General features: G+C 41.7%; 1 protein-coding gene across 1 annotated transcript in view; it reads right to left on the bottom strand.

Annotated features, from left to right (window-relative positions):
- capn5 (calpain 5) overlaps nucleotides 1–25775 on the bottom strand; it is a 121698-nt gene that overhangs the window by 74773 nt on the left and 21150 nt on the right. Inside the window, exon 2 of the mRNA XM_062974454.1 lies at nucleotides 6095–6275. Coding sequence (XP_062830524.1) covers nucleotides 6095–6256 — 162 coding nt within the window. The 5' untranslated portion in view covers nucleotides 6257–6275. The remainder of the gene's footprint in view (nucleotides 1–6094; nucleotides 6276–25775) is intronic.

A 25775-nucleotide genomic window follows, 5' to 3' on the forward strand; every position in this document is an offset into this window, starting at 1 on the left:
ATGATTCTAAGAAGTCTAGGCTAACGTCCTTGTAAAACTACAACTCCCAAGAGCATATAGCATTGAACCATAGCAGGTAAAGTGGTGTCAAGCCGCATCATTTTCACAGTGTAGATGCACCCAAAGATGTGCCGGATCTCATGCTTAGGCTGTGCTGCAGTCATTCAAATATTCCAGACCGGCTTCCCAGCATCAGCGAGTCTTAATTGCCTGGTGCATTAGGACCACGCTAGGCAATAAATCTAGGTTTGTTAAGACAAGCAAAGGCAAACATTCATCGCTCAGCTGAACAACAAGAGAAGGTGCTGGAGGAGATCCGTCTTTAGAGAAAGCAGGCGATTTGGACCAAAATTGTGAGTGTTGGCTGCAGCTATTTTTCCTTTCCTGCTAGAAAATTCAACAAGGACCAGCAGCCGATATTTATTTATTTATTTATTTATTTACAGTATTTATATCCCGCCCTTCTTTCTCACCCCGAAGGGGACTCAGGGCGGATTACAATGAACACATATATGGCAAACATTCAATGCCAACAGACAAACAACATTCAGTTTTTAGACAGACACAGAGGCATTTCAACATCTTTCCAGCTTCACGATTCCGGCCACAGGGGGAGTGTTGCTTCACTGTCCATTGGTGGCTGTTCTTCCTCATTCTTTTCCTCGTGAGCAGTTTTATGGTGTTGTAGATTAGTTAAATTAGCCTCCCGCATAAAGCATACCTAAATTTTCCCTACTTGACAGATGCAACTGTCTTTCGGGGCTGCTAGGTCAACAGCAAGCCGGGGCTATTTTTTTTTTTTAATGGTCGGAGGCTTAACCCGACCCGGGCTTCGAACTCATGACCTCTCGGTCAGTAGTGATTTATAGCACCTGGTTACTAGCCAGCTGCGCCACAGCCCGGCCCCTGAATATGAATGTAATTGCTATAAAGGATGTATACAACAAATTCCAAAATCCACAAGACGGTGGATACATTTATTGAGCCAACCGGACTGTGGCGCAGCTGGCTAGTAACCAGCTGCAATAAATCACTACTGACCGAGAGGTCATGAGTTCGAAGCCCGGGTCGGGTTAAGCCCCCGACCATTAAATAGCCCAGCTTGCTGTTGACCTATGCAGCCCCGAAAGACAGTTGCATCTGTCAATTAGGGAAATTTAGGTACGCTTTATGTGGGAGGCTAATTTAACTAATTTACAACATCATAAAACTGCCAGCAAAACACGAGGAAAGGAATGAGGAAGTACAGCCACCAGTGGACAGTGAAGCAACAGCTCCCCCTGTGGCCGGAATCGTGAAGCTGGAAAAAAAAAGTTAAATGCCTCTGTGCCTGTCTATACTGTATGTTGTTTGTCTGTTGGCATTGAATGTTTGCCATATATGTGTTCATTGTAATCCGCCCTGAGTCCCCTTCGGGGTGAGAAAGAAGGGTGGAATATAAATACTGTAAGTAAATAAATAAATAACCTAAAATGCACAAAATAGATCACGCAAGTTGTTTTTTTTTTACATAGTGCACTTTAGTTTTTACCCAATTTTGACCCCTGGATGTTATTGAACAACAGCTCCCATTATTTGTAACTATCCACTATGCAGACTGGGGATAATGGGAATTGCAACCCAATGGTACTTGTGGCTCTGAGGATGGGGAACGTAGTGCACGTGCCTCACCAAACGTCAACTCCCAGGATTAATGTGTATGCTTGTATGAGTAGGACTAGATGGTACCTTCCAACTGTAAGATTCTATGAAATATAGTACATATATACATGGATGCTGCTACATTGCCTTTTTCCGTAGGTTTGTGTACATAAGAACAGAGGCCAGTTTGCACCAGTTTCTATTTGTCATCTAGCCTAGCAAGTGAGGCTGTTGTACCGTACGTTGCACAGGTCAGGAAATTACACGACTCATCAGAAAAGACAAGACAGCAAAAGGCTGTAGAAAAAAGGTGAAAACCATATTATTATATGGATGGAAAACTGAGTTTGAGATGTATGATTCGGGCAGTTGATAACTTGAAGATCTGTGAGATCTTCCATTCATAGGATCAGCAGAAGTCAAAGTCAACTTGTCTGCAAACAAGAACAAGTAGTTGCCGAAAACTTTCATGGACAGAATCACAGGGTTTTTGTGTGTTTTCCAGGCTGTATGGCCATGTTCCAGAAGCATTCTCTCCTGATGTTTCGCCCACATCTGTGGCAGGCATCCTCATAGGTTGTGAGGTCTGTTGTAAACTAGGCAAGTGTGTTTGGGGAAAATTCCTGACAAACAATCAGGGCCAGCTAACACCTCTCAACAAATGATTCCCCCCAGGCAGGAAGCAGCTAGGCTTTGAAGCAGCAAGGCTATCCAATGCTAACCAAGCAGGCTAATTGCAAAGATCTGGAAGCCAATCTTGAGCCTGAAAGTCCCAGCCTTTCAAGATGAAAATGATCAGGTTGTAGACAATAAGATAAGATAAGTTATTTCCTTAACTTGTATCAAGCTGTTCTTTGTCCATCTTATCAGATGCAAACCCAGAGGAGAGCTAACTGCAAGTCTGTCATCCGTGAAAACGGCCCAGTCAGTTTCATGAGCCCACGCTTGGTTTGCCCCGTAACTTTCCGCAGGTTGAACTGGATTTTCAACATACCAACATTCTGGGGAAATCCACCGGCAAAACACAACAGCAACAAACCCCCTAACACCAGATTTTTGCCCTGCGGCAAGGAGGAAAAAAATAGTGCCAGAAGTACATCATCCACTCAATTGATTGGACTGTACCTCCCATCATTCATTCAATTGATTGGACTGCATCTCCCATTACCATTCAATTGATTGGACTGTACCTCTCATCATCCATTCAATTGATTGGACTGTACCTCCCATCATCCATTCAATTGATTGGACTGTACCTCTCATCATCCATTCAATTGATTGGACTGCACCTCCCATCATTCATTCAATTGATTGGACTGCACCTCCCATCATTCATTCAATTGATTGGACTGCACCTCCCATCATTCATTCAATTGATTGGACTGTACCTCCCATCATTCATTCAATTGATTGGACTGCACCTCCCATCATCCACTCAATTGATTGGACTGTACCTCCCATCATTCATTCAATTGATTGGACTGCACCTCCCATTACCATTCAATTGATTGGACTGTACCTCCCATTACCATTCAATTGATTGGACTGCACCTCCCATTACCATTCAATTGATTGGACTGCACCTCCCATTACCATTCAATTGATTGGACTGTACCTCCCATCATCCACTCAATTGATTAGACTGTATCTCCCATCATTCATTCAATTGATTGTACTGCACCTCCCATCATCCATTCAATTGATTAGACTATATCTCCCATCATTCATTCAATTGATTGGACTGTACCTCCCATCATCCACTCAATTGATTGGACTGTACCTCCCATAATAATAATAATAATAATAATAATAATAATAATAATAATAATAATACATCACACAGTCCTAGACACTTGGGAAGTGTTCGACTTGTGATTTTGTGATACGAAATCCAGCATATCTATCTTGTTTGCTGTGTTATAATTAAATAATAATAATAATAATAATAATAATAATAATAATTACAACAACAACAACCTCTTCAAATGAATTTGTAAGAAGGCAATACAGGCTCAACAGCTGTAAGGAAAAACTAAGACCCTTCATTCAAAACAGATGTTTATAAAAAAAACACTCGTATTTCCCCCTCCTGCCTTGCCTGGTCAAATCAGACAATTGCCTTTTTGTTCGCTTTCGAGAATCAAGTGCTTTCTCTCTGGACAAAACCGCAATCCAAGAAAGAGGATTTTCTCAGAAATGCACATTTATGCAGTTCCTCGGAAAGAGCTGTGATTCGGGGATTAAAAGGAACACATTCAGATCCTTTGGCGAGATGGCCATCCATCTGTATCTACCAATTCTACCATCCATAAATTAGAAATGTAAATTCTTAAAATCCAAAATCAAAACCTTGGTTTTGCCATTGCTTATACAGTAGAGTCTCACTTATCCAAGCTAAATGGGCCGGCAGAAGCTTGGATAAGCGAATATCTTGGATAATAAGAGGGATTAAGGAAAAGCCTATTAAACATCAAATTAGGTTATGATTTTACAAATTAAGCACCAAAACGTCATGTTATACAACACATTTGACAGAAAAAGTAGTTCAATACACAGTAATGTTATGTTGTAATTACTGTATTTACGAATTTAGCACCAAAATATCATGATATATTGAAAACATTGACTAAAGAAGCTTGGATAAGCGAGGCTTGGATAAGTGAGACTCTACTGTATATAAAAGACATGTTTTTTATTATTACACCATTGGAACTTCAAAATCCACAGATGTTGATATCCATTGATTTTGGAACAAAGCTCACTTATCCAAGCTAAACGGTCCAGCAGAACCTTGGATAAGCAAATATCTTGGATAATAAGGAGGGATTAAAGAAAAGACTATTGCACATCAAATTAGACTATGATTTTACAAATTAAGCACCAAAACATCATGTTTTACAATAAATTTCACAGGAAAAGTAGTTCAATATGCAATAATGTTATGTAGTAATGACTGTATTTACGAATTTAGCACCAAAATATCACTATGTATTGAAAACATTGACTACAAAAATGCGTTGGATAATCCAGAATGTTGGATAAGCGAGTGTTGGATAAATGAGACTCTGCTGTACTTTTACATTTATTTTACTCTATTTTTATTATTATTAATACATTTATTATTTTGCTCTATTTATTATTACATTTATTATTTTACTGCATCTATTATTATTATTATTATTTCATTTATTATTTCACTCTATTATTATTAAAAGGATACATAAGCACATTTACATTGAAGAAGATGAGAATAATGATTTAATCAGAGTTGGACAGTCTTATCTTAAATTACAGTTTGATATAAAGATTCAAAAACATTTAAACTACTGATGCCTCAGTTAATGTAATTTTATTGGTGTCTTGGCTTATATTAACTTTTTTGTAGGTACTAAATTAAATATTGTGACTACTCATTATTTTGTTACATTTATCAATCTTAGGTGATAAGATTACTATCTTCATTGCTACTTGTCATTTCTTCAATCAGACTAAAAAGGAATCCTTAATTCTACAAAACTATTCCATCTGACAGTTTCCTTTAGAATTGCTACCTCAGTGTAAATGATTGGTAGAAGAGTAACCACTCACTGCTGTGTTTGGGTAAGAACCAGTTACTAATCAATAAGAAAATCAGTTGTTACGTAAGAACCAGCCACTATTAAAGAACCTGAAGTGCTGTTACATTCAGATTTATCTATAAAAGCTCAAATAGTTTGGGGGTCCATTTAGCCATGACTGGCATCCTGTTGTTTATTATAATTCTATCCTGAATTTTTAATAGGTCCCTTTTATTTGGGTATTTTAATCTGATGATGCTATTTTTATATTGCTGCTGCAGTTCCCCCATCTATGAAGTCGAATGAACTGTACTTGGTGTTTGATTGATATTATTACTGTTGTATTAACTCTTGTTTTATTGCCTTATTGTGTTTTATCTTTTGTATATTGTGCAATGTATTTACACTGTTGTTTTTGTAAATTATACTGATAGGGCTATGCCCCATGTGAGCCGCCCCGAGTCCCCACGGGGAGATGGTGGCGGGGTATAAATAAAGTTTTATTATTATTATTACTATTATTATTATTATTATTATTATTATTATTATTACTGGAGTCAATGTTTTTCCAGTTTTTTTGTGATAAAATTAGGTGCCTTGGCTTATATTCGGGTTGGCTTATACTCGGGTATATACGGTACATATTTTCACTTTTATTATGTGTATAGATATATGAAGGAACTTGTTCCTGCTTGTCAATACCGTCTTGAATTGTGGTGCTAGACAACCTACTGGGGATGATAGGGTTTAGAGTCCAATACACACATTTGGAACTGCTGAGATGGAGACATGTTTCCAAGTTTGTTTCCAAAACCCTTAAAATAAAAGTGAGATCACTTTATTGGCAACCCATGTGCTCCTATCTATCCATCTATCTATCTGTCTGTCTATCTCACCTTGGGTCGCTTCCACTGGATCCCTTGAATCCGCGACTTGTAGAAGAGCGAGTCGTCGTTGGCGGGGAACAAGGGGTCCTCGAAGAGCACTTTCCTCCGCTGGCAGTCCTTCTTCAAGGCATGGTAACGCTGGTTCTCGTAGGGCTTTGCCGAGGAGAACATCCTTCCTTCCAGCCGACCTCTGGAAGGACAGAAGCGCATCAGTAGGAGACAGAAAGAAGCACAAGGCGTTTTTGCAAGGAAACAAGGATGCAGCGCATGCTTTGCATACCAAAGGTCCCATCCTGGCAGCTGGAGTTGCAAAGAAAGTCTCCAACAGCAAGACAAGCAATGCCACCTGCCCATAGCAGACAGGGCTGGCCCAAGGTAAATTTCAAGTGTAGGCGAACTGAATTTTGGCGCCTTCCCCCACCCAAAACCAATCACTAAAAAATAAAAGCGTTGGATAAATGAAAATGTTGGATAATAAGGAGGGATTAAGGAAAAGTCTATATAAAGAACAACACTCTGAAAACAGGGGACATCCAGACAGGAAACAATCAGGGCCAGCTAACACCTCCCAACCAAGGATTGTTAATGTGGGATTTGTGTATTGATAGTGTTTAAATAAAATTTGTGTCTTGTCTGTATTGCATACTGATTGCATCATCCAGAGTGTACTATAGTCTGGAAAGAGTTAATTAAGATTAAGATGACCTTGATGTGTGGCTGGAACCAGGGAGTGTCCAGACACAAGTGTGTGTGCATTGCTGATTGCATCAGTTCTGTTCTGAGTTGAGTCGAGTGCTGTCTGCCTAAAGTGAGAGTCAAGTCCTGTGTTCGTCTATTGTCTGCAAGTCTGTTTGTCTTGATTATTACTGCTTACAGTAAAACCTGTATATAGTTTTACCATCGTCTCTGGTGTCACTTTGTTCTGCGTTCCACTACTTCCATCCATCTACTGCTGCGCTGCAAAATACTCTGACAAGGATACCCCCAGGGAGGAAGCAGCCAGGCTTTGAATCTGCAAGGCCATTAAATGCTAATCAAGCTGGCCAATTGCAACATTCACACCAGCCTCAAACAGACAAGAGCTCTTTCTCCCACCCTGGACTTTCCACAGATATATAAACCCCACTTGTTTACCGGTAGTTTCCAACAGACCTCAGAACCTCTGAGGATGCCTGCCATAGATGTGGGTGAAACGTCAGGAGAGAATGCTTCTGGAACATGGCCAGTCAGCCCGGAGACCTGGCTTCAAGGGCAAAGGCCAGAACAGGCTGCGCCTGGGTGGAGATGCCTCAACAGCGCCCCCCAGAGGACGGCGCCTCAGCCTAGCTTGCCTAATGGTTGAACCGCCCCTGATAGCAGAGGATGGGAATTAATTTTAGCCTGAATTCAAATTCAGAAAGACTTCAAGAAAGACTGGCAAGAAACAGTGTTTGGTCTAATTCTTATCAATCTGGGCATTTCCTTCCCAAGCATAGAACATACCGTATATACTCGAATATAAGCCGCCCCAAATATAAGCGGAGGCATCTAAGTTTACTGCAAGAAAACTGAGAAATCATTCACTCAAGTATAAGCCATGGGTGGGAAATTTCAGAAGTAAAAATAAATACCAAAAAATTAACATTAATTGAGGCATCGGTAGGTTAAATGTTATTGAATATTTACATCAAGCTCTAATTTAAGATAAGACTGTCTAACTCTGGTTAAACCATTATTCTCATCTTCTTCCATGTAAATAATTATTCTCATTTTCTTCCATGTATCCTTTTAATAATAACAGAGTAAAATAATAAATGTATTATTAATAATAAAAATAGTAACAACAATAATACAGTAAAATAATAAATGTAATAATAATAATTAATAGGGTAAAATAATAAATTTAACAATATTAATAATAATAGAGTAAAATAATAAATGTAATATAGTAGAGTCTCACTTATCCAACATAAACGGGCCGGCAGAACGTTGGATAATAAGGAGAGATTAAGGAAAAGCCTATTAAATGTCAAATTAGGTTATGATTTTACAAATTAAGCACAAAAACATCATGCTATACAACAAATTTGACAGAAAAAGTAGTTTATTACATACTAATACTATGTAGTAATTACTGTATTTATGAATTTAGCACCAAAATGTCACAATGCATTGAAAACATTGACAACAAAAATGTGTTGGATAATCCAGAATGTTGGATAAGTGAGACTCTACTGTAATTTGTTTATTTATTTATTTATTTACAGCATTTATATTCCGCCCTTCTCACCCCGAAGGGGACTCAGGGCGGATCACATTACACATATTAGGCAAACATTCAATGCCTTTTAACATAGAACAAAGACAAACAACAACATAGCTCCGAGCGGGCCTCGAACTTATGACCTCCTGGTCAGTGATCCATTGCAGTTAATTGCAATGACTTGCTCTACCGTCTGCGCCACAGCCCCGGGCCAATAATAATTAATAGAGTAAAATAATAAATTCAACAATACCAATACCACAGTTGGCCTTCTCTTTCCTCTTCCATTTGTTTCTGGAGAAAATGCAATGGTTGACAGGCTTTTAACGAATAAATGATAAAGACGACCCAGATTGTTATATGGATAAAGTTGGAGGATATTGGATGAACAGATTTTAAGCATATGTTTTATGTTTTATATTTTATACTGTATTTAATTGGTTGTAATATATTTTTATATGTTGTTTTTTTTAATGATGTATCGGCATCGAATTGTTGCCAATTGTACGCCGCCCTGAGTCCCTTCGGGTGAGAAGGGCGGGATAGAAATATTTGAAAATAAATAAATAAATAAATAATAGAGAAAAATAATAAATGTACCATATATACCACAACATAAGGAACTATATTAAGGGAAAGTTGAGAACCACTGTTTTAAGCCAAAGAGTACTGGTGCCACACCAAACTACAACTCCCATGATTATATAGCTATGTGCCATGGAAGTTATAGTGGTACAAAACTGCACTCATACTACAGGTGTAGAATGGGTGATACCTGACTTGAAAACAGTCCATGCGAAAGGGATCTAGGAGTTTCAGTAGACCACAAGCTGAACATGAGGCAACTTTGTGATGCGGCAGCGAAAAAGGCCAACACAATTCTAGGCTGCATCAATAGGGATGCAATGCCTAGATTGTGGGAAGCAACAGTACCACTCTAATCTGCTCTGATCAGACCTTTGGCAACCTCTCGGCTTACATGCAAGCGCATGGCCTTTCATAACTGTCTTGATTATGATGACAGGTTTTAATAGGAATCGTTGCGCTTGCTGGCTTAATTTCTTTCTTAATTAATTAAAAAGTCTTCCTGGAGTCACGCCAATAACTTCTTGATTAATTACTTTTGATGGATAGCAGCTGGCACCGCAGATCCAGACATGACTGTTATATCTGGCCCAGAGGAAATCACGATTCCCTACTAACATAACATGTATGGCGGAGAAGTTTTTGATTTTGTTTAAGTTGCAATTTCCCCATCAGTACTGCTCAGTGCATGGAAATGTGTTCTTTTTAGGACTGCAATACCCAGAACTCCCAACTGGGCAAAGAAGAGGATTCTGGTGAATGTAGTCCAAGGTTTATTTTAGTCTGTTTATTTTGTATCTTTTCTTCTTTTCTTTTTTTTAAAAAAAATAGATTTTTATTAAAGTTTTAACTAAGGTGTACAGTGAAAGTGTGAGAACATATAAATTTATATAAAAGAAGAGGGATGAAAAGGATAGTGGGGGGGGGGGAAGGAGAGAGAGAGAAGAATATATATATATATATATATATATATATATATATATATAAAATTAAAAATTAAAAATATATAAAGATTTTTAAAAAATTAAAATATATATATTTATTTATTTATTTACAGCATTTATATTCCGCCTTTCTCACCCCGAAGGGGACTCAGGGCAGATCACATTATATACATATAGGGCAAACATTCAATGCCTTTTAACATAGAACAAAGACAAGACAAACATAGGCTCCGACGGGCCTCGAACTCATGACCTCCTGGTCAGAGTGATTCATTGCAGTGATTGATTGCAGCTGCTCTCCAGCCTGCGCCACAGCCCAGGCTGTGTAACTTTCTTTCTTCTTTTCCTTGGGTTCATATTAAGTCACTTCATTATAAACCGTCTTTCTCTTTTAGTGAATCCAGTAACCTATGGCAGGCATCCTCAGAGACTGTGAGATCATAAAGCTCAGCAACCCAACTCTCAAGATTCTATGGCATTGATCTATGGCAGTAACCTGTTCTGCTATAAACTATATCTACTATCTTGCTATACGCACAATATTCACATTGTATTGAATTTCTTTTATGGTTTATGTATTGTGGACTACACCACTATAGAAGTTGGGACACTATAAAAAGACGTCCATAGGACTGAGTACTTCTATGAGACCTTTCAGTTTAAATCCGTTGTGAATCCAATGTGAATTCAGAGACTCATTTGTTTACTTTTATAAGTGTAAATCCGGTGTAAATCCAATGTGAATTTAGAGACTTCGGTGTTTACTCTTATGTTGTGATATACAAAGATTGATGTATTCCGATATGATTCTGTTCTGTCACGCGCTGCGCCTGTAACTATTGTCTTTGTATAGGACGTATACTTTATGCCCAGCGGGAAGCCAGGGCGCCTCAAAGAGAGGTTCTTGAGGATTTTCCTGAAAGAGATGGTCTTTTGTGTCTTTAATGAAATAACAAAGTCTTTATTGTTGAACAAATAATAAATCTTCAAGGAGTCAAATAACACTTAATAACAGTTTCCTTAATAAACTGTTGGTTTTTCAATCTTGTCCCCAGGGGACGGGCAATTGGCTTTGGATAACTGTACTTTCTCTGTAAGAAGAAAACCCCCTTCTAACCTCTCCCAGGCTGTCTATCATACGGGCCTAGCTGATGTGGAACCCACTACCGATTCCAAATGCGTCTGGGCATCGAGTGGACCTACCAACCAAGGCTTGCAGATGTTTCAGCTGGGGTTCTGAGAATCTGTAATGCTGTTCTCTCTCCGAGGTTTCTTTGGAAACTTTAGGGCTGTTTCCCTCAGGAGCTGTGAGGCTGAGAGGCTGTGAGCTCTCAGCCAGAGCTTTTGAGACTTTTCCCCTGGAATTTCTTGTGATGTCTCAGAGACCCTCGAGTCATGACCCCGCAGCCATTATAGATCAGACTGAAGAGGATATGGGTTTTTTTTCCAACTCAGCAAGATTCTGTTCCCTTGCAGATGTTCCCTGTTGACAGTTTGGGTCCCAAGCTAATTACAAAAGCCCTTGAAACAAGCCTGGTTCCCCGGAAAGTGTTCCTTTTGATAGGAAATTGTTTCTCAAAACATTCTGCTCTGAGAAGGAGACTCGGAGACGAAACGCGAGATTAGCGGAGAGAGAGGACGCTAATTAAACCGATTCCCTTGGGAGTTTTTAGGGAGGGTTGCATCTGGCAAAGTTGTTGTCTGCAGTCCATTTCCCTTGGGAAAATGTGAACTCAAGCACCTGGTTTGGGGAAGTTTTTGAAGTCCCATAAAAATTCTGGGCACAGGCTAGCCATCGCGGTGTCAATGTGTCAGTTGGAAAGTTAACATCGACTCTAGTTCCTGCGGCGCGCTACTCTTGAGTAGACCAGGCGTTGCGTCTCGTCTCCCTGTCAAGACTGGACTGCGTTTCAGTTCCACCACTACCAACTTTGCCTTGCTTCCTTGCCTTGCCTTGTTATCCCTGCCTTGGACATTGAACCTGGAACTCTTGTGAAAGACCTTGCTTTATTCCCCACTCAAACTGCTTGGAAGTTTGAGTGTGTTTCGGTTATTGGATTTTAAAACTTGAACTCTAATACTGGACATTAAACTTTATATTACTGGACTATGTTTGACCTTTCCTAAAAGGACTATTGCTGGACTATATATTCTGCTTATTTTTGTTTGATTCTTTTATTGCCTTAATAAAGATATTAGATTGTTTATTGGCCTCCGCGTTGGTTTCCAGTGCTCACGCAGCTTAGAGCTGTCACATTTCTGTTTCTATTTTCTTGGATGTTCATTATCCCCGGATGTTCTTGAGATATGAAGCTTTTCTACGGGACGAGCTGGTCTACATCCTATAGCTTAGCTTCCTAAGTGAGACTTAAAAATGGCTCCTTCCCTCCCAGAGCCCTGAACAAGGGGCAGAACCAAACTTAATGATGATGAACAGGCGGCCTTCCCTATGACTGCAAACATTAGCAGAAAGAAAATAAAGTTGGAGCTTCTGGTACAGCCGTACCAGCACAGATTCTTTATGAATTTAGAGATTTTTGTAACACTCCCGGGCGGCGCGAACACTGGGAACCAACACAGAAGCCAATAACAATATAATATCTTTATTAAAGCAAATAAAGTTCCAAATGGAAATAAGCAGTAAAGTAGAAGTAGCAATTGACCTTCCAGAAAAGATCAATTTTAGTCCAATAACATAAAGTCTTATATCCAGTATTAGAGTTCAAAATCCAGAAACCGAAACACACTCAAACTCCATCTGAGTTTTGAGTGGGGAAAGGAACAAGGAGCAAGAGAAGTCTTTTAAAATAGATGTCCAAATCCGGACTGCAGGGCAAGGCAAAACTAGATGTTCAGGAGCTGAAACGCAATCCCAACTTGGCAAGAAGGTAAACCAACACCCGGTCTACTCCAGAGTAAGCGCATCGTCTGGCTGCTTGGAAATCAGGAACAAGATACGACGATGCTTCCCAACCAGAAGTTAAGTTGACACCGCACAGAAGATTCTCAGCACAGAACTTTTAAGGAAATTCATAGCTCCCCCAAAGCAGGTGCTTGACTCCCCAATACTTCCCAAGAGAACTGAGCCGCCAAAAACATCACGCCAGGTGCCTGCCTCCCTAATTCTTCCCAAGAGAACTGGGTTTAGCCACAATCGCCTTACTCTGCTAATCTGACACTTCTTCTTAAACTTTGCCTTTGAGAGCGGTCTGTTTTCAGGAAAGCCCTTCTATCAAACAGTAAATTCTCCGGAGATCCAGGGAGAGCCGGCACCGTCTCAAGGGCATCCTTAATTGGCTTTGGCACAGAAATGTCAACAGGAGGCATCTGGAAAAGAGTAGAATCTTGTTCACTTGGGAAAAAACCCAAGTCCTCTTCAGTTCGATCAGCAATGGCTGCGGGGTCAGGGGCCAAAGGTGCCTGAGACATCACAATTTTTGAGTTTACTTGCATGGCGTGTTATACAAAAGTTTGGTGGAATATATACATTGTGTAACGCAGACGTGACTCACTAGCAGATTGCACCTAGACCATACATGTTTTGTATTTCATGTATATTGCCTGTAATAGACATCTGTGCTTTTCACATAATTGTGAATATGCAGTCTCAGAACCAGATTTCCTTTATAAAGAATCAATTGTGCAAAGCACTCCAAGGGCTCCTTTCTGCACCATCCGTGTTCACAGAAAATAAGCCTCCCGTTGTCATTAGCCTTCCATTTCCAGCCCCGAAAAGCACTCCTTGCTTCCCTTCACAAAGGGAAGAAAGGAACGTGCATTGCAAATCTGGAGAGCAGGAAAAAAGAGATGGAAGGGGTCACGCAGCTCATCCGAAAGTGCAGAAGATATAAAAGGGAAAGGAAGGGGAATTTTTTTTTTGCCTTACTTTTGCTATTTTTGGTGCAGGAAAGGACTTTTAGATAACAGGAAAGGGTTGAATATCCTTTACCTGTAATGCATGGATTCCAGATCTGAGATTTTGGAATCCCTGCATTTGCATATATATATATACGAAACATCTCTGAGATGAGACCCAAGTCTAAACATGAAATTCAAGGTATGTTTCACAAACTCTTGACACCCGCAGCCTGAAGGCAATTTTACGCAATGTTTTAAATAGTTTTGTGCATGAATTGAATCTCCGAACCATAGTGGCCGTTAAACTGGTGTCGAAGTGAATTAATTGTACAGCGCAGATGCATTCAGAGTCAATGGTGTAGCATATGTTTTGGTTGTGTAATTCTGCCTTGGTCAGACCACAACTGGAATCACACTGTGTCCAGTTATGGGCACTGCAATTGAAGTAAGATGTTGACAAGCTGGAAAGTGTCCAGAGGAGAGTGACTCAAATGATTAAGGGTCTGGAGAACAAGCCCTATGAGGAGCGGCTTAAAGAGCTGGGCATGTTTAGCCTGCAAGAGAGAAGGCTGAGAGGAGACATGATGAGGGCCATGTATCAAGATGTGAGGGGACGTCATACGGAGGAGGGAACATAAATAAGGTAAATAATTAAATAAATGAATAAAGGTATATAGGCATTTCCCATCTTCGGCGTACTGAAGGCTGTGAATGATTCTGGCCACAGGGATGAGGCTCTATCGCTTCATCCTCCAGGATGCAGAGCCCTGTTCACAGACTTCCTCCTTTTTTTAATTGCAGACATTTTTCTGGTATTTCCTTTATGGTGCCATTAAAATACCTTCCCGCTTAATCAGTACCTATTTATCTACTCACCGCTATTTACGATCTGCTAGGTGGGCAGTGAGCAGGGCTAAAGGTTGGGCGCTCACATACCTCTCCGCTTAAGCAGTACCTATTTATCTACTCACCGCTATTTACGATCTGCTAGGTGGGCAGTGAGCTGGGCTAAAGGTTGGGCGCTCACATACCTCTCCGCTTAAGCAGTACCTATTTATCTACTCACCGCTATTTACGATCTGCTAGGTGGGCAGTGAGCTGGGCTAAAGGTTGGGCGCTCACATACCTCTCTGCTTAATCAGTACCTATTTATCTACTCACCGCTATTTACGATCTGCTAGGTGGGCAGTGAGCAGGGCTAAAGGTTGGGCGCTCACATACCTCTCTGCTTAAGCAGTACCTATTTATCTACTCACCGCTATTTACGATCTGCTAGGTGGGCAGTGAGCTGGGCTAAAGGTTGGGCGCTCACATACCTCTCCGCTTAAGCAGTACCTATTTATCTACTCACCGCTATTTACGATCTGCTAGGTGGGCAGTGAGCAGGGCTAAAGGTTGGGCGCTCACATACCTCTCCGCTTAAGCAGTACCTATTTATCTACTCACCGCTATTTACGATCTGCTAGGTGGGCAGTGAGCAGGGCTAAAGGTTGGGCGCTCACATACCTCTCTGCTTAAGCAGTACCAATTTATCTACTCACCGCTATTTACGATCTGCTAGGTGGGCAGTGAGCTGGGCTAAAGGTTGGGCGCTCACATACCTCTCTGCTTAATCAGTACCTATTTATCTACTCACCGCTATTTACGATCTGCTAGGTGGGCAGTGAGCAGGGCTAAAGGTTGGGCGCTCACATACCTCTCTGCTTAAGCAGTACCTATTTATCTACTCACCGCTATTTACGATCTGCTAGGTGGGCAGTGAGCTGGGCTAAAGGTTGGGCGCTCACATACCTCTCCGCTTAAGCAGTACCTATTTATCTACTCACCGCTATTTACGATCTGCTAGGTGGGCAGTGAGCAGGGCTAAAGGTTGGGCGCTCACATACCTCTCCGCTTAAGCAGTACCTATTTATCTACTCACTGCTATTTACGATCTGCTAGGTGGGCAGTGAGCAGGGCTAATGTTGGGCGCTCACATACCTCTCTGCTTAAGCAGTACCTATTTATCTACTCACCGCTATTTACGATCTGCTAGGTGGGCAGTGAGCAGGGCTAAAGGTTGGGCGCCCACATACCTCTCTGCTTAAGCAGTACCTATTTATCTACTCACCGCTATTTACGATCTGCTAGGTGGGCAGTGAGCTGGGCTAAAGGTTGGGCGCTCACATACCTCTCTGCTTAAGCTGTACCTATTTATCTACTCACCGCTATTTATGATCTGCTAGGTGGGCAGTGAGCAGGGCTAAAGGTTGGGCGCTCACCTCTCTGCTTAAGCAGTCCCTATTTATCTACTCACCGCTATTTACGATCTGCTAGGTGGGCAGTGAGCTGGGCTAAAGGTTGGGCGCTCACATACCTCTCCGCTTAAGCAGTACCTATTTATCTACTCACCGCTATTTACGATCTGCTAGGTGGGCAGTGAGCAGGGCTAAAGGTTGGGCGCTCACATACCTCTCCGCTTAAGCAGTACCTATTTATCTACTCACCGCTATTTACGATCTGCTAGGTGGGCAGTGAGCAGGGCTAAAGGTTGGGCGCTCACCTCTCTGCTTAAGCAGTACCTATTTATCTACTCACCGCTATTTACGATCTGCTAGGTGGGCAGTGAGCTGGGCTAAAAGTTGGGCGCTCACATACCCCTCTGCTTAAGCAGTACCTATTTATCTACTCACCGCTATTTACGATCTGCTAGGTGGGCAGTGAGCAGGGCTAAAGGTTGGGCGCTCACATACCTCTCCGCTTAAGCAGTACCTATTTATCTACTCACCGCTATTTACGATCTGCTAGGTGGGCAGTGAGCAGGGCTAAAGGTTGGGCGCTCACATACCTCTCTGCTTAAGCAGTACCTATTTATCTACTCACCGCTATTTACGATCTGCTAGGTGGGCAGTGAGCAGGGCTAAAGGTTGGGCGCTCACCTCTCTGCTTAAGCAGTACCTATTTATCTACTCACCGCTATTTACGATCTGCTAGGTGGGCAGTGAGCTGGGCTAAAGGTTGGGCGCTCACATACCTCTCCGCTTAAGCAGTACCTATTTATCTACTCACCGCTATTTACGATCTGCTAGGTGGGCAGTGAGCTGGGCTAAAGGTTGGGCGCTCACATACCTCTCTGCTTAATCAGTACCTATTTATCTACTCACCGCTATTTACGATCTGCTAGGTGGGCAGTGAGCAGGGCTAAAGGTTGGGCGCTCACATACCTCTCTGCTTAAGCAGTACCTATTTATCTACTCACCGCTATTTACGATCTGCTAGGTGGGCAGTGAGCTGGGCTAAAGGTTGGGCGCTCACATACCTCTCCGCTTAAGCAGTACCTATTTATCTACTCACCGCTATTTACGATCTGCTAGGTGGGCAGTGAGCAGGGCTAAAGGTTGGGCGCTCACATACCTCTCCGCTTAAGCAGTACCTATTTATCTACTCACCGCTATTTACGATCTGCTAGGTGGGCAGTGAGCAGGGCTAAAGGTTGGGCGCTCACATACCTCTCTGCTTAAGCAGTACCTATTTATCTACTCACCGCTATTTACGATCTGCTAGGTGGGCAGTGAGCTGGGCTAAAGGTTGGGCGCTCACATACCTCTCTGCTTAATCAGTACCTATTTATCTACTCACCGCTATTTACGATCTGCTAGGTGGGCAGTGAGCAGGGCTAAAGGTTGGGCGCTCACATACCTCTCTGCTTAAGCAGTACCTATTTATCTACTCGCCGCTATTTACGATCTGCTAGGTGGGCAGTGAACAGGGCTAAAGGTTGGGCGCTCACATACCTCTCCGCTTAAGCAGTACCTATTTATCTACTCACTGCTATTTACGATCTGCTAGGTGGGCAGTGAGCAGGGCTAATGTTGGGCGCTCACATACCTCTCTGCTTAAGCAGTACCTATTTATCTACTCACCGCTATTTACGATCTGCTAGGTGGGCAGTGAGCAGGGCTAAAGGTTGGGCGTTCACCTCTGTGCTTAAGCAGTACCTATTTATCTACTCACCGCTATTTACGATCTGCTAGGTGGGCAGTGAGCTGGGCTAAAGGTTGGGCGCTCACATACCTCTCTGCTTAAGCTGTACCTATTTATCTACTCACCGCTATTTACGATCTGCTAGGTGGGCAGTGAGCAGGGCTAAAGGTTGGGCGCTCACCTCTCTGCTTAAGCAGTACCTATTTATCTACTCACCGCTATTTACGATCTGCTAGGTGGGCAGTGAGCTGGGCTAAAGGTTGGGCGCTCACATACCTCTCCGCTTAAGCAGTACCTATTTATCTACTCACCGCTATTTACGATCTGCTAGGTGGGCAGTGAGCTGGGCTAAAGGTTGGGCGCTCACATACCTCTCTGCTTAAGCAGTACCTATTTATCTACTCACCGCTATTTACTATCTGCTAGGTGGGCAGTGAGCTGGGCTAAAGGTTGGGCGCTCACCTCTCTGCTTAAGCAGTACCTATTTATCTACTCACCGCTATTTACGATCTGCTAGGTGGGCAGTGAGCTGGGCTAAAGGTTGGGCGCTCACATACCTCTCTGCTTAAGCAGTACCTATTTATCTACTCACCGCTATTTACGATCTGCTAGGTGGGCAGTGAGCTGGGCTGAAGGTTGGGCGCTCACATACCTCTCTGCTTAAGCAGTACCTATTTATCTACTCACCGATATTTACGATCTGCTAGGTGGGCAGTGAGCTGGGCTAAAGGTTGGGCACTCACATACCTCTCTGCTTAAGCAGTACCTATTTATCTACTCACCGCTATTTACTATCTGCTAGGTGGGCAGTGAGCTGGGCTAAAGGTTGGGCGCTCACCTCTCTGCTTAAGCAGTACCTATTTATCTACTCACCGATATTTACGATCTGCTAGGTGGGCAGTGAGCTGGGCTTTAGGTTGGGCGCTCACATACCTCTCCGCTTAAGCAGTACCTATTTATCTACTCACCGCTATTTACGATCTGCTAGGTGGGCAGTGAGCTGGGCTAAAGGTTGGGCGCTCACATACCTCTCCGCTTAAGCAGTACCTATTTATCTACTCACCGCTATTTACGATCTGCTAGGTGGGCAGTGAGCAGGGCTAAAGGTTGGGCGCTCACATACCTCTCCGCTTAAGCAGTACCTATTTATCTACTCACCGCTATTTACGATCTGCTAGGTGGGCAGTGAGCAGGGCTAAAGGTTGGGCGCTCACATACCTCTCTGCTTAAGCAGTACCTATTTATCTACTCACCGCTATTTACGATCTGCTAGGTGGGCAGTGAGCAGGGCTAAAGGTTGGGCGCTCACCTCTCTGCTTAAGCAGTACCTATTTATCTACTCACCGCTATTTACGATCTGCTAGGTGGGCAGTGAGCTGGGCTAAAGGTTGGGCGCTCACATACCTCTCCGCTTAAGCAGTACCTATTTATCTACTCACCGCTATTTACGATCTGCTAGGTGGGCAGTGAGCTGGGCTAAAGGTTGGGCGCTCACATACCTCTCTGCTTAATCAGTACCTATTTATCTACTCACCGATATTTACGATCTGCTAGGTGGGCAGTGAGCTGGGCTAAAGGTTGGGCACTCACATACCTCTCTGCTTAAGCAGTACCTATTTATCTACTCACCGCTATTTACTATCTGCTAGGTGGGCAGTGAGCAGGGCTAAAGGTTGGGCGCTCACATACCTCTCCGCTTAAGCAGTACCTATTTATCTACTCACCGCTATTTACGGTCTGCTAGGTGGGCAGTGAGCAGGGCTAAAGGTTGGGCGCCCACATACCTCTCTGCTTAAGCAGTACCTATTTATCTACTCACCGCTATTTACGATCTGCTAGGTGGGCAGTGAGCTGGGCTAAAGGTTGGGCGCTCACCTCTCTGCTTAAGCAGTACCTATTTATCTACTCACCGCTATTTACGATCTGCTAGGTGGGCAGTGAGCTGGGTTAAAGGTTGGGCGCTCACATACCTCTCTGCTTAAGCAGTACCTATTTATCTACTCACCGCTATTTACGATCTGCTAGGTGGGCAGTGAGCTGGGCTGAAGGTTGGGCGCTCACATACCTCTCCGCTTAAGCAGTACCTATTTATCTACTCACCGCTATTTACGATCTGCTAGGTGGGCAGTGAGCTGGGCTGAAGGTTGGGCGCTCACATACCTCTCCGCTTAAGCAGTACCTATTTATCTACTCACCGCTATTTACGATCTGCTAGGTGGGCAGTGAGCTGGGCTGAAGGTTGGGCGCTCACATACCTCTCTGCTTAAGCAGTACCTATTTATCTACTCACCGCTATTTATGACCGACTAGGTGGGCAGTGAGCGGGGCTACTGGCTGTTAGGAATTGTGGGAGTTGCAGTCCAAAACTCCTGGAGGGCCAAAGTTTGCCCATGCCTGGTATAGATGCAAAATGAAAAATGCTTTGGTGTATCTTCCAATCTCTCTTCTCTCATCTGTTACTCAGGTTTGCCAAAACCACATGGCTTGGGTTCCTCCTTCTAGTCAAACACAAAAGGGTTGTGTTATGTACACAGAGGAGGACTTTTCCCCTCTGTGTGTGTTTTCTCTCCTTTATCACACAGAACAATGTAAAACTATGACTCACCGCCTTCATCCACCTGTTCATGAGAAACATTTAAAAGCTCAAGGTGCCTCCAAAGGAAAATAACCACCCTTAAAGCAAACTTGTTATCACTCCGTTTCCAAATAAAGCACACCAAGGCAAAGAAATCCCTTGGAGATCGGGAAACAAATTTCAGGTGCATCTACACTGCGGAGTTAATGCCGTTTGACAGTATTTTAGGCGCTATGGATCATGGGAATTGTAGTTTTCGAAGGTCTTTAGTCTTCTCTGCCCTAAAGTACTGGTGCCTAATCAATCTACAACTCTCATGATTTCATAGCATTGCACTTGAAAGTGATATCAAACCACATTCATTCTGCAGTGTAGATGCCCCCCTTGTCTATATATATAAAAGGGTAATGAAATTTCGGCCTAGGACAAAACAACAAAACTACACATCCCAGAAACACTAAACTTGGCAGCACAACCCCTCATCCATGCCTCTACGTTCATACAACAAAAAGAAAAGAAAAATAAAGTCCTAATTAGAGGGAGAAGAATAATTGTTTTTATCCAATTGCTGCCAGTTAGAAGGCTAAGCTCCGCCCACTTGGTCTCCTAGCAACCCACTCAGCCCAGAGGACAGGCAGAATTAGGCCTTACTTAGGCCTCTTCCACACTGCCTATAAAATACAGATTATCTGATTTTAATTTGATTATATGGCATTGTAGACTCAAGGCCCTTTCAGACAGCTATATAACCCATTTATAATCTTATATTATCTGCTTTGAACTTGATTATTTTGACTGCCATATAATCCACTTCAGTGTGCATTTTATACACCCGTGTAGAAGGGGCCTCATATAATCCAGTTCTAAGCAGATAAAATAAGATAATAAATATACAGTACAGTCTCACTTATCCAACATTAACAGGCCGGCAGAATGTTGGATAAGTGAATATGTTGGATAACAAGAAGGGATTCAGGAAAAGCCGATTAAACATCAAATTAGGTAATGATTATACAAATTAAGCATTAAAACATCATGTTATACAACAAATTTGACAGAAAAAGTAGTTCCATGCACTGTAATACTATGTAGTAATTACTGTATTACAAATTTACCACCAAAATATCACAATGAATTTAAAACACTGACTACAAAACATTTACTACTAAAAGGCAGACTGTGTTGGATAATCCAGAACATTGGATAAGTGAATGTTGGATAAGTGAGATTCTACTGTAATATATACCACCATACTTTGCCACAGCAACGCGTGGCCGGGCACAGCTAGTTGTTAATAAAATATGTAGTAAAAAGCAACAGTGGGGAGAAGATCTGCCAGGAGAAACATAAAAATAATTACTGTATATACTCAAGTATAAGCCTAGTTTTTCAGCCCTTTTTTTAAGACTGAAAAAGCCTCCCTCGGATTATACTTGGGTGAGGGTCCTGGTTGGCTTATATTTGGGTCAGCTTATACTCGAGAATATATGGTATATTTATTATTTTTCTTATTATTATTGGTATTATTACATTTAATATTTTTCTCTATTATTGTTGCTACTATTACATTTATTTTACTCTATTTTTATTATTATTAATAATACATTTATTATTTCACTCTGATCTTATTATTATTATTATTATTGCATTTATTATTTTACTCTATTTATTATTACATGTATTATTTTACTCTATTACAGTAGAGTCTCACTTATCCAACATAAATGGGCCGGCAGAATGTTGGATAAGCGAATATGTTGGATAATAAGGAGGCATTAAGGAAAAGCCTAGTAAACATCAAATTAGGTTATGATTTTACAAATGAAGCACCAAAACATCATGTTAGACAACAAATTGGGCAGAAAAAGTAGTTCAATATGCAGTAATGCTATGTAGTAATTACTGTATTTATGAATTTAGCACCAAAATATCACGATATATTGAAAACATTGACTCCAAAAATGCGTTGGATAATCCAGAACGTTGGATAAGCGAGTGTTGGATAAGTGAGACTCTACTGTATTACTAAAAGGATACATAAGCACATTTACATTGAAGAAGATGAGAATAATGATTTGATCGGAGTTGGACAGTCTTATCTTAAATTTGAGCTTTATGTAAATATTCAAAAACATTTAACCTACTGATGCCTCAATTAATGCAATTTTATTGGTATCTGTTTTTATTTCTGAAATTTACCAGAAATTTCAGCTTATACTTGAGTATATACGGTAGATTTCTAAAGGAACTTCAGAGTGAAGATGGAGCAAGGTTTCTTCCTCCTCTTTCATTGCTCTTGTCTGCATCTACGCTGTAGAATTAATGCAGTTTGACACCACTTTAATCGCCGTATCTCAATGCTATGGAAGTCCCTTGGAGTTGTAGTTTGGTGAGGCAACCAGCACTCTTTGGCAGAGAAGGTTAAATACCTTGTAAAACTACAACTTCCATGATTTCATAGCATTGAGCCATTGCAATTAAAGTTGTGTCAAACTGCATTAATTCTACAGTGCAGATGCACCCATTGAGTGCCTTCAAATCATTTCTAACGAATGGAAGCCTTGCGAATGGAAAGTTTTTTGGAAATATTTGTTCCTTACAGGTTGAGGGTCACTTATCCAGACACCATAAACACTTTACATCTATGGATCAGTGATACAGAATGATGGGAGCTGTAGTTTTGCAAGGTCTTTGGTCTTCTCTGTCAAAGAAGGCTGGTGCCTCACCAAACGTTAACAGCCCAAGTCTTGCACAATTGAAAATGTTTGTAAATTTCAATAGCAAACTTCAACGAAGAGGACAGAAAGCACAGATTTGCGCTTGCGTTTGCAGCACTTATGAGGTGGTCATGAAAAATTAAAATCTAAACATTCAGCCTGGAAGATTAATTCAGCAAAGTGAGCTTCCGACACGGTACTTGATACCAATGCTTGTTATTCCTGTATTGCCGAAGGTGAGTCACAAAACCAGAGCAAAGACTTAATGTGTTCTTAGTCATCATATGTCATCACTGAACATTTCACCTCTGAGTAGAGATCCATGTACATAATCGCAAACGAACCGGCTAAAAATAAATGCATAGTTGATCGTTCGGATGAGGAAACACCTCCATGGTGGCCAACACCTTTGCCACATCACTCTATTATATTCCAGGCATGTCTTCAAGTTAAGGCTAAGACAAATCAATCAGTCCTAAAGCAAATCAGGTCTAGAAGCCAAGATTACCTAAGTAAGGCTGTCGTGCTTTGGCCATATCATAAGGTGCCTCATTAGAAATTAAAATCATTCTTGGTAAGGTAGAAGGTGGTGAGAAAAGTGGAAGATCACATTGCAGGTGGATATGTCAGAGTAATTTACGCAGCACAGAAGCAGTTGGATGGAGTCAGGAACGCAGCACAAAGAGACATCAGAGACGATGGTAAAACTATATACAAGTTTTACTGAAAGCAGTAATCAAGACAAACAGACTTGAAGACAATGGACACAGGGCTTGACTTCTCAGCAGACAGCACTCGACTCAACTCAGAACAGAACAGATCTGATGCAATCAGCGATGCACAAACACTTGTGTCTGGACACTCCCCAGTTCCAGCCACACATCAAGGACATCACAGCTTCTTAGTAATTAACTCTTTCCAGACTATGTTACACTCTGGATCAGGGGTCCCCAAACTTTTTAAACAGGGGGCCAGTTCACGATCCTTCGGACCATTGGAGGGCCGAACTATAATTGGCCACTGAGCAATAATAATAATTAATAATAATAACAATAACAATAATAATAATAAAAAGAGGGTTGGAAAAGACCCTTTGGGCCATTGAGTCCAATCCCCTTCTGCCTTTGTGCACCAAAAGCACAAGCAAAGCATCCCTGACAGATGGCCACCCAACCTCAATGTTAATAATAATAATAATAATAATAATAATAATAATAATAATAATAATAATAATAATAATAATATCTATCTGCCTAGAAGATCAGGGGGCAGAGGACTCTTACAAGTCAAACAAGCAGTCAAAGAAGAAGAACATGCCCTGGCAGAAGATGGAAAGCAAAGTGAAGAATCTGCTTTGATTGAAGTCAAAAATCAGAAACTCCTCAAAGCACAGCAGACAAAAAACCAGTACAAGAAAACCACACTACAAACTAGAGCTGACAACTGGCACAACAAAACATTGCATGGAAAGTTCCTTGACAAAATTGAAGGAAAAGCTGATAAGGAGAAGACCTGGCTCTGGCTCACGAATGGGACCCTGAAGAAGGAGACAGAAGGCCTGATCCTTGCAGCCCAGGAGCAAGACATCAGGACAAAGGCAATTCAGGCCAAGATCGAAAAATCAGCTGATGACCCAAAATGCAGACTGTGCAAGGAAACCGATGAAACCATTGATCATATCCTCAGCTGCTGTAAGAAAATTGCACAGACAGACTACAAACAGAGGCACAACTATGTGGCCCAAATGATTCATTGGAACTTATGCCTCAAGTACCACCTGCCAGCAGCAAAGAACTGGTGGGATCACAAACCTGCAAAAGTATTGGAAAATGAGCACGCAAAGATACTGTGGGACTTCCGAATCCAGACTGACAAAGTTCTGGAACACAACACACCAGACATCACAGTTGTGGAAAAGAACAAGGTTTGGATCATTGATGTCGCCATCCCAGGTGACAGTCGCATTGACGAAAAACAACAGGAAAAACTCAGCCGCTATCAGGACCTCAAGATTGAACTGCAAAGACTCTGGCAGAAACCAGTGCAGGTGGTCCCGGTGGTGATGGGCACACTGGGTGCCGTGCCAAAAGATCTCAGCCGGCATTTGGAAACAATAGGCATTGACAAAATTACGATCTGCCAACTGCAAAAAGCCACCCTGCTGGGATCTGCCCACATCATCCGAAAATACATCACACAGTCCTAGATACTTGGGACGTGTTCGACTTGTGATTTTGTGATACGAAATCCAGCATATCTATCTTGTTTGCTGTGTCATACAACGTCGTTGTGTCAATAATAATAATAATAATAAAAGAGGGTTGGAAGAGACCCCTTGGGCTATTGAGTCCAATCCCTTTCTGCCTTTGTGCACCGAAAGCACAAGCAAAGCATCCCTGACAGATGTCCACCCAGCCTCAATGTTAATAATGATAATAATAATAATAATAATAATAATAATAATAATAATAATAATAATAATAATACAGGGTTTTGGAACAGAATACTCCTGACTTCACAATCGTGTTAAAAAACAAAGTATAGATTGTCGATGTTGCAATCCCAGGTGACAGCAGGATTGAGGAGAAACAACTGGAAAAGCTGGCACGATATGAGGATTTAAAGATTGAACTACAAAGACTCTGTCACAAGCCAGTCAAGGTGGTTCCAGTGGTGACCGGCACACTGGGTGCAGTGCCTAAAGACCTTGGCCTGCACTTAAACACAATCGGCGCTGACAGAATTACCATCTGCCAGCTGCAGAAGGCCACTTTACTGGGATCTGCATGCATTATTCGCCGATACA

This window comes from Anolis carolinensis, chromosome 3 (genome assembly GCF_035594765.1).
Source record: "Anolis carolinensis isolate JA03-04 chromosome 3, rAnoCar3.1.pri, whole genome shotgun sequence".
In the NCBI taxonomy this organism is placed as follows: domain Eukaryota; kingdom Metazoa; phylum Chordata; class Lepidosauria; order Squamata; family Dactyloidae; genus Anolis; species Anolis carolinensis.